The 10,470-nt window shown below is 43.4% G+C and overlaps 1 protein-coding gene across 3 annotated transcripts in view; it reads left to right on the top strand.

Moving 5' to 3' along the window:
- Positions 1 to 382: 382 nt before the first annotated feature.
- camk4 (calcium/calmodulin-dependent protein kinase IV) overlaps positions 383 to 10,470 on the top strand; it is a 21,734-nt gene continuing 11,646 nt past the window's right edge. Inside the window, exons 1-3 of one of the 3 annotated variants that reach the window (XM_048259624.1) lie at positions 383 to 581; positions 742 to 891; positions 10,072 to 10,150. In XM_048259624.1, the coding sequence (XP_048115581.1) occupies positions 791 to 891; positions 10,072 to 10,150 (180 nt within the window). In that variant the 5' untranslated portion in view covers positions 383 to 581; positions 742 to 790. Of the gene's footprint in view, positions 582 to 677; positions 892 to 10,071; positions 10,151 to 10,470 lie in introns of all 3 variants that reach the window. The other 2 variants (XM_048259623.1, XM_048259622.1) reach the window with 2 other exon arrangements.

Raw genomic sequence — 10,470 nt, 5'->3', positions numbered from 1 at the left:
TGCTCTTTTGCTTTTATTCATGAATCATTTTTCACATATTTATGTACTGAGTATAATTATGAAGGAAACTCATTTATTAAATCAAATTCTTCCTTTGTAATAAACTAGCCTACTTACAGATTCGTGACTTGCTAATAGGATATGAATGATTCCCATGTGCAAACATTCGCCATGCACCTGCATGTTATTTACATAGCCTATTTATCTGGAAATATAAGCTACATCATTTGTATTTGAAAGAAATTAGAATAAATTGCCCATTTGGGCAATCAGTGAAAGGATACGTTCAAGCCAGAGGCAACGAAAACTCCCCAGATTATGATGGATATTATGTAATTATGTTATTGTGACGTGCGGTGATTCCAGGTAGCCTAGAAGTGTCTCCGCGTTACAGAGGCGACAGTAAGACCCGGTGGAAACCAAGCAGAAACACAGGCGGGCTACCCTACCTCCTCTCACACCCGCTCGCCTTGCATTTCAGGGAGCGCGATATGGTTAGGGCGCAGAGCTGGCGGCTGACAATTGCGCTCAGTTAGGTCTGCCCACACTCTGTGCACCTTCCAGCCTACCCAATTTTTCAAGTAGGTCGCATTCTCTCTTTAGACGAAATTTTGTTTTACGCTGTAGGAAGACGGCAATCTATCTCCCTTCCTCTTCATTCCGATCATACCTTATAGGTGGCTAACTCATTCATTCTCTACCACATCCCTTGAAACTGAACCAAGCTGTGAATCGCCGCAGGGGAAACGCCAAGAAGGACAGGCTACTTGAATTGCGTTGGGGACTCACTATGCCCTCGTCTAGACCAGGGGCAACTCCGGAGTACTGGATAGATGACTCGAAGAAGGAGACACTGGCAGACTACTATGAGCTGGAGTCCGAATTGGGACGGTGAGTGCCGTTAACACCGTTCTGTGTTGTGAGTATCAGTTGCCTTATAAGCGCCGTTGAAATGTATCGCATTGCTTTCATCGGCCAGGCAGGATAGTAGTGTAACAGCCCACAGCAGAATAATGGTTCTTATCAAACATGTATTGAAATGTATTGCCTTACAGTAAGCCTCCGCGCTCCTTTTAAACAACACACACACACACACACACACAAATAAAATCAAACAGACAGACATCAGACAGTTCAGTTGGCCTAAAACGTTAATTGCACACACATATTAACACTAATTATTCGTGCAATTTGTTTGCATTACGGAGAGGCATCCACACTCACATGTTATAGAGATGCGATGCCATTTGTATAGCACAAAAATGCATGCAAAGCATTCCTTTGCGTGTATTAAATCTAGCATATAGGACATGTTCTTACTTTCTCTGTTACACTGCATTGTATTAATCACCAGTGCCAGCTGCCAAGACTGGCAACTCATCTCAATCTGACCTCCCATACTTACTGTCACAGTCTTAGTCCAAGATGAAGAATCCTCTCTTGACTTCCAGTCATCAGTGAATCACTCTGACTAATGGTGGCAGTGTTTATGTTTCTGCCCATCAATTGTCGCCAGGCAGTGCCTGTGTGACTTGACCAAGACTTTCAGTTGTTTTCTATGGCAACAGTGCACTTAGAGCCGCCATTGTTTTCCTGATTGTCAACAACAGCCATAGAATGTGAATCTAGGTTGGTAGTTGAATCCATATCAACCCCAAAACATTGGCCTATATTTATAACCTCTCTACAAATGTGTCTTTTTAAAATTATTTAATGGGACATTTTTAGGGCGTTTTTTCACAGGGTTTTAGAGGACCCGTTGTCTACATAAGAACAGGAGTTGCACTACCTTGAGAAGTCAGTATTCACAAATTTTATTATTGAGGGGTGGCTATACATTGCCCCTCTGTGCTCTTGATCCTATGTGTACAATCAGGTCCTTTAAGTGTGTGTCTGTATGTGGTCGGTGAGAATGCATTCGCTGCATGACGTGATATGGGTAGCCTGACAGATCATCCCAAGGGGCTTTCACCATTGCAACAATGATACTCAGGTCAGAATGGAAGCGTGTGCTGACAGAGAATGGCATGTCCACTGCTGGTCAAATCCATGCTGGTGCCTTCTGGGGCCCGATTGGAAATGCCAAACTAAGACAGGGTGATTGTGTTTGTTGATGTGGGTTTGTGGAGTCTAAAAGTGAGTGTTATAAATCTGTGGCTTTTAAGGGGTTTGGTTTCATTGTTTTGAATGGATTGAACTCTAATATGTGATGTAGAGTCTCCACAAGTCGTATATCTTTGCGTCTCAGAATGGTCTTGCAGTGAGAATGCTGGCCGAGAGTAAGTTTGTCTTCCTCTTGTCTGTATCCTCATTTTGCTTTGAGTTCCAAGGCTAAGCTGGGCCAAGGTTCGTTAGCCATCCTAATCAGTTAATAAAAACACACAGTGGTGAATCCCTGATTCTCTGGAAAGCTTGCAATATTTTTCAACCTCTCTTCTCAGCAACCCCAGCAACTTTCCAACAATGAATCACTTCTTTTGACCTTTTTAGTCACAATATGCTGATGCCCCATCTCCATCAAAGGATATTGATTTTCCACTTTAGACAAAGGCATGTTCATCTGTCAAAGTAATGCTCTATCAGTAATGAATAGCAAAGCCGCGGTCGGTGGTTGTTGTTTGAATGTAGCCCTTTGCGCTGCGTACCGGAGTTGTGTACTCTTCTGACTGGCCTGATGAATTGCCTCCTGTGTCTACTGTTGCAGGCACTTGCTGGAGCCGTTCCAGCTCCGAAACCCCCGGTAGGCTTGGTTCCTGCATCCTGAGTGGGTGGAAAGGGCCATCAATCGATCTGCTCTTGGCAGAGGTTGCAAATTTATTGCTGCTCCCCCCCCCCTTATTCTATCACTCTCTCCCCCAAAAATGATGACCCCTGCATCCCACACCTCTATAACTTACACCTGGGCTTGTCACAGAGGCCCCCTCATCTCGCTCTGCTTCCCAGGTTGACTTTCAAGTCTAGACATAGTGTCGGGTCTGTTAGATACCTACAGGTGCAGTTTTGATTCAGTCTTGACAGGAAGACAATAGCAGCAAGTTAGTCTTAAGAGTTCTAAGGAAGACCTGTTTTCCAGTGTAATACTCATAACAGTGACTAATAATGCATGTTGAGAGTGTACCATATTGAGTGGGCATGTCTTTGCATTAAAAAAAAAGCAAAACAATGGGGATGAACTAAGATGTAGTTTCAGCTACAGCACCTCTCACATACAAAGAGTTTCAATCGGCCATATGATGTTCTTTGGGATAAATGTTTATGTAAACTGTTCAATCTGGGCTAGAAAATTCAAATGGAAATTAAATGGTACACATACATTTTGAGGGGATTTTGTCAATAATCAATTTTTCACAGTGAAGTTTGTTTTAATTCAGAGGAAAGACCTCAGTTTAAAAAGTTGTAGTTAGTTAGCCTAGGAACCGTTGTCTTTGTTGTTTCTCTGACTGAATCCACTGGATGTCAGTGGGTCTAGTTTGAGGCCTAGAGAAGTGCTGAGTTCCTTCGGCTTGCTGTGTAGAGACCCCTGGGTCTCCAGGCCAGTTTCTGAGCGTTTCTAAATCCAGAGGCGGGCCGAGCTCTCAGGTCCCGAGGAAGCCCAGGCTAGTCTGCATGCATAATGAAGAAGATGCTGAGCTGAGCTCCTAGAGGGAAAAGTCACAACTCTCTCTCTTAATTTCTCTCTCCTCTCTTCATCTCTCTCTCTTCATCTCTCTTGATCTCTCACTCTGTCCATCTCTCCATGTCTCTCATTCTGTCTTTCTCTCTCCATCCCTCTCTCTCCCCTCTGCTCTGCTGTGATTATGTAATTCTGGGCATGTAGAAAACTGAAACAGGAGCAGCTTGTGTAATGTTCAAATGCTTGTATCTGCTCTCTTTCTCTCCCCTCCTCTCGCCTCAAGTTCCGGCTGCCAAGGCTGTGACATTACCGCTGCCTTCAGCCGACAACCCTCACTTTGAGATCGGCTAAGGCGGGCTTCATTATGAAATCACACTTAAACTGATTTTCATCGCCGCCGGGTGCATTATGAATAGCCATACGAAATCCAGTCACATTTACCTAAGTGCTGCCATATGCCTTTCTGTCTTCACACTTACCTCTACATAGGTGCTTGGATGTGTTGCTCTTTTGCAGTTTTTATCTGTAAGACTTTTATCTGTGGCAAAACACTCAAGGAAATATCATCTTCCTGGTAATCCAGCAATGAGGTCACCTGTCAGAAAAAAAGTAAGAGGATTTCCTATTTTGGTTATGCAACACAGATAAATCAGGTCATTTCTGATCGAACAGTGCTGAAACCATAAGCTGACTTTCAGTTATCAGGATGGATATTTTGGGGACTAGAATTTGGCTAGAACTTGCCCATTTATCATTCTAGGTGGTTCATATTGTTTCCCTGATCAGTTTCATATTAGTCTCCTAACACCTATCCATTCTGAAAAATATATATTTTAAAATGTCTACAACTAATTGATATATATTTTTTTATTTTACTTAACCATATTCTGACAGTATGTTTAAACATTTACCTCAAAACCTAGTCTCTTCAGAGTACATTTGTTTGAATGATTTTGTGTTCGACCACCCACTGCCTGCTCTCGGTACTTTGGTAGCGTCTTTATCAACAGGGGTCTAATTGGCTCTGTTATAAAGCATCACCTTAGAGACTTCTTTGCCTTATCTCCTCTTTATCCGCAGTGCTGTAATCATAGATCAGGTCGATCCAATCGTGGCGATCATTCAGCTGAGGTAATGTGGGATTTGTAGTCCACTGACTTCTCTGAGTGGGTGTTAGCGCCTCAATTTGTGCTGCTGTCATGTAGATGACTACTGGTGAGGTAATTTGAGGTGGAGAGTGTGAAGTCCTTGCTGAGAGTAATTACTGTAATCCCTCTATTATCCCATCAGTGGTTTGAAATCAATCTAGTTGTTGTTTAGTCTTAGTTCTTATCAAGTGTGCTTATATATCTATAGTGATGATAGATAGATAGATAGATAGATAGATAGATAGATAGATAGATAGATAGATAGATACTTTATTGATCCCCGAGGGGAAATTCAGGGGGGTCTCAGTAGCATACAGACATCACACACAACATGCAGCAGAAATACAGCAGAAATGTTAAATATAAGTATAAGTATAAATATATAACCAAACTCCACTGTACAATAGAGACAGTAGGAGATAAGAAAAACTAACAAAACTAAATACTAAATATACTATTTAAATAAATGTAAAAAATCCAGTGTGCTTGAGGGTGAGACGCTTGTAGTGACAGGGCCTGTAGTTCTGTGTGCATGGTGAGGTGCTTAAGAGAGTGAGTGTCATGGTGAAGGTGCAAAAAGTAGTCCAACAGTAGTCCTTCAGTTATGTGTGCATGGTAAGGTGCTCAAGAGAGTCAGTGTCATGGTGAAGAAAAAACTGTCAGTGCAAGAACAGGTTGAGGTAATAGGGTTACAGCCATTCAGTATTGTAGCAGAAGCCATTGATCATGTGTGCTAATATAGCATGAAAAACAGTGTAGCAGGAAAACAGGAAAATCTATACGTATATACTGTACTACTGTATACTGTGTACCTACGGCGATCCTTCAATTCCTGCATCAGGGGTTTAAAATCAATCATGTTGTTTTAGTCCTAGTTCACAGCAAATGGGTTTATCTGTAATGGCCATATGAAAACATTCAACCATGGTGGAGACAGAGTTCAACTGCTGTGTGAATAGACCCACACAATCTCGGTGACAATTTCTATGCATTAATCTAGCCTATATCCTGGATTGCACTTTCCATTATTCTACTGAGTGTTGCCTACTCTACAGTTTGAGAGTGTAACAGGATGTGGTTGCACTGAGGTTTCACTCCTACACTGGTTCATAGTCAACACCAACAACAAGAACCACCAACATGAACTCTCTAAAGACCCACCCAAATTACATACATGGGTTAGTTGGAGTTTTAAAATAGGCTACCTGAAGAGCCAGAATATGTCTTTCTTTTTGTGTAATTTGTGAACATCCACTGTGAACACTTGACACATGGACTGTGCTCTCACAAATGAGAACAAATGACTGGCCAAACTTAGTCTTGAAGTTAGTACAAGGGACACAACATGAGTTTTTAATGGTAACATACACTACAGTATACATAGGGATTATAGCCATTCACCATGACACCTTCCTCACATTTCTGTACGCTGACATCTGAAATGGATTATAGCCAGAAGTTCAGGCGTCGTGGATGTCTTGCACATCCACACATGACCAGCGTAGGTCTAGTTCATGTGTCAAGGTCAGACAAGAATCCTGTCTTGCACATCTGCACACTTCCAAAAGAGTCCATACAGCCAGACACGCAGACACTGAACCTCTCCTCAATGTCCACAGTGTTTCATGAGAGGTCCTACAGACAGACTTTCACACATGGATCGTGTATTGCATCACCCGCACGCACAGAGAAGCATGTCTAGACCAGCTGATGGGAAGTCTCTCCAGCGTAGAAAGATTTTTAAAGCCTCATTTGTAAATCCATGTTACCACTTTGTGGAACATGTATTTCAATCAAAAAGAATTTAATTAAAGAAAAGAAAAAACCAAAAAGACCTCTCAGTCTAATAGGACGATGATGTCACTGGTATTACCCATGAATGGTATTTAGTGAAACTAAATATGAAGCTAGAAATCAATAAATGGCAACTCAAACCATTTTACTGTTTTTTTCCCCCTCAACCACTTGATTGAGGTTTAAGAGGTTTAAGGAATCATTCTTTTTTTAGGAGCCTAATGTCCAATCTCAAACACCGTGCTCACTTATAGACCGAACGGCCTCTTTACTTTAGGGGCCTCTTTCCACCCACATGCTTTCAGCGCCGGGGTCAGTTTGCAGCGGTCGCCCCTCATATGGTGGTTAATGTTGTTACCGTGATGAATTTCGATTGGCCTCTAGTCATTAGTGGCGGGAACTGTTGCTCACGAGCAAAGACTGTGGTCTTGGCTGGTCTGGTCTGCTGCTTGATGGCTTTCTGTCTGTCCTGTTAAATCATTACTAGAAGCGGAAAGCTCTCTCTCTTCTCCTCCCCTCTCCTCCTCTCCTCTCTTCTTTCCCTCTCTGTTGTTTTCCTGTCCTCTCCTAATTCCCTTTAGGTATCCCCTTTCTTTCAATCCTGTTTTGCTCTCCTCTCGTCTTTTTTCTCCCTCCTGCCCTCTCCATCACGGTCTGAAAGCTTTCTGTTCTTCTGTCGTCCCCTCCTCAGGGCTTTCTCCCTCCATCTACTTCTTTCTTTCTTCTCCCCTTGACCCTTGACCTTTCACCTTATCATGTACCTGCGGGTCTCTTTCCTCTTCCTCGCTTTCTTTTCAGATTTGCTTTACGCTTTCCTCCTGTTTTCTTCCTAATCCTGTCCTCTCATTCTAGTGTTCACACTCCTCTCCTCTTTGTTGCATCCTCTCACTTTCTATCACAGAAAGTTTCATCTCCCCTCTAGTGTGTGTGTGTGTGTGTGTGTGTGTGTGTGTGTGTGTGTGTGTGTGTGTGTGGGTGTCTGAGTCTTAACAAATGTCACAGCAACTTAGCTTAGTGTTGGACAGTCACACACACACACACACACACACACACACACACACACACACACACACACACACACACACACACACACACTAGTGGGAGAAATATCCACAGACAGAAGTGAACCAGAGAAACATTCGGCTTCTTCTAACTTTAAAACCCATTACTTCGGCTGGATAGAGAGTTGAGAGGGAATCTTCAGGCATGAATGGTGGAATCATGATTCTGAGTCAACACTAGGGCCTCTTATTGATTTCCCCACCAGCTTTTATTTTCATATTCATGACGCTGTCTCATTCATTGGGATCTCCACCAGGGGAGAAAATATCTCTCGGTAGCTTTTGAGCGGCTGACGCTTGTTGAAATGAATATTCTTTTTGCTCTTACACTGACGCACACATCCTTATGTCATTTTTAATGAAAGACAGACGTAATTCTTGGTGTTTTTTTTTGTAAGCACAAGCTAGTTCCTGTTGTGTGCTGTCCACGTGCTGTGTGCTGTGCTTGTGTTGTGATATGTTGTTTTGCTGTGTGTTGTGTCTTTATTTGATGCCATCTTGCCAGTAAGCCGACAGCTTGTCTCATGTTGAGACATTCTTCTCAGGGGAGTCCAGTTCTTGTCAGATGGAACACGACCATTACGTTTGTTCTCATACATCACAGAAAGAGCAAAGATCCCCCATTAATCTAGATCTTTCCGCACAGGCCGGCATTAAAATTTAATGACCTAATGAAATGAGGCATTGTAAGATTTACTGGGATTGGCCCAAGCACGAGATAGATGGAGTGATCGTGAGAGAGTGAAATAGAGAGAGAGGGGGGGGGGTGTTGCCACATCAAATTGACTTTTCTTGATTCTAGTCCATTCCCTGCCGATAATATTTATTTGATATTTTGATCCCCCCAAATGCACTCTAAGCTGTGTTATGTAACTTTACACGTGAAGGGAAGAGGGGGAAGGAGGGGGGTTGTTAAATATGGTGAAATCTGGTTGTCAGTGTGTTTTTTTTATTTTTCATCCCTTCCGCTCGGTAATTATGTGGAGCAGATTGAGGCCATAAGCATCATGGCGTCCCAAAACGTTCACATGTGCTGGCCATGATGGTATAGCAGAGAGAGAGAGAGAGGGAGAGAGAGAGAAAGAGAGAGGTGGTGCGGTCTAATTCCTTAATACTCTGTAGTGTAGTGTAAACAGAGGAAAAAGGAGGGATAGGGAAAGAAAAGCAAGAATGGGATGAAATGCAGATACACCGGCAGACAGAGGGATACAGAGAGACGGGGATCGGAAGAGGGGGAGGATTATAAGAGAGAGAGACAGAGTGAGAGAGAGGAGGTCTGGTTCCGTAATGCTGAGAATCTGTCCCTGCCTGGTTGTCCTATGGGAGCCCAGATGCTAGTCTCAGAGCACTGGGATCCTCCCCCTCCCAGCCTTCTTAATTGCATTAGCCAAGCTGTCTAATTTTTCTTCATTTGCACATTTAGATATAAATATGCCCCCCCCCCCCAACACATAATAAACAAATAAACCACCCCACCTCACAACCCACACAAATAAACCTCCCCACCTCACAACCCACACAAATAAACCTCCCCACCTCAAGTGTGACATTACAACTCCATACTCCCCTTGAGTCTCCACTCTTCCCCTCCTGCCTTAATAGCTTTTATACCAAATGCACCAATCTGACTGTGAATCTCACCTGTCTGCCACTGCCACCAGTGGTGGCCACTTATGCTGTAGGCACGGTCTCATGCACCGTGCCAGATCTGCGAGGCTGGACTTTAAAGAGAGTTGAGGGGATGGGGATCGCCTGTTAAGCTTCGCCGAGAGTAGCCCGGGGGCTGTAATTAAGTGCGAAAATCTCAGCTAATTAACACGGACGGCTCGGCCCAGGTGAGGGAGTCACTGGCCTACTTTCATTTAGACTTCCTGCCTGAGGAGCCAGAAATGCGCATCAAAATTGTCTCAAGCCTGATTTGTTCACCTTCACAGTTTAGCTGTGGTGAATTCTTTCATTGAGTTTGACGTGTGCTGTGATTAAGCTTTAGGTCTATACTTAAAAAAAATAAAAAAAAACTTGGCTCACAGGATTGTGGTCCAAAGAAAAATGGTTACTCATTGCTTGTTTAAAACTAGTGGTGGTCTAGTAGTCAGAATCTGACATTCCAGGTGGAGCACCAAGATTGTGAGTTTGATCCCTGGAGTCACCACCATTGTGCCCCTAAACAAGGTACTAAAACCCTGACTTGCTCCAGGGAGACTGTCGCTGTGGCTCTGGATGAGTTTGTGTTACTGGTGTCACATTTGCCTACATTTACGCAGATCATTAGAGTCATGTCTAACATCACTGGAACATTGTGTGACGATCGCTCCTTGACTCAGTGAGACATGGCTGAGACGTGACCCAGACACTGATAGCTGCAGCTGTGGAGGGTTAGGTTGTTTTTCCCCCTGCTCTTTTTTGGTTGCTGTGTTTGAGTCTCAGGTTTTTGTGTGTCTCCCTTTCTGAACAGGGGAGCGACATCAGTGGTGTACAGGTGCAGACAGAAGGGAACACAGAAGCCCTACGCCGTCAAACTGCTGAACAAGACAGTAAGTCCCCTCCAGCGAAAGAGAGAGAGAGAGAGAGAGAGAGAGAGAGAGAGAGAGAGAGAAGGACAGAGAGAGACGGAGAGAGAGAAAGACAGTCTTTCAAAAAACAACATAATCTTTTTTTGTGATGGAGAGAGAGAGACATTCCCATCTTATCTGTCAGAGATATGACAGCAATGGTCTGATGTTCGAATGACTAAGGACTTTCTCTCTCTCTTTCTCTCTCTCTCTTTCCGTAACATCTGTGTTTGTTAGTGCTTGCCAGTTCTCCTACCATGTCTTGTCATCACTGATCAGGGTTTACATTTCCCTTTTTTTCA

Source organism: Alosa alosa, chromosome 12 (genome assembly GCF_017589495.1).
Source record: "Alosa alosa isolate M-15738 ecotype Scorff River chromosome 12, AALO_Geno_1.1, whole genome shotgun sequence".
Taxonomy (NCBI): Eukaryota; Metazoa; Chordata; class Actinopteri; order Clupeiformes; family Clupeidae; genus Alosa; species Alosa alosa.
This window is presented reverse-complemented; position numbering and strand designations above follow the sequence as displayed.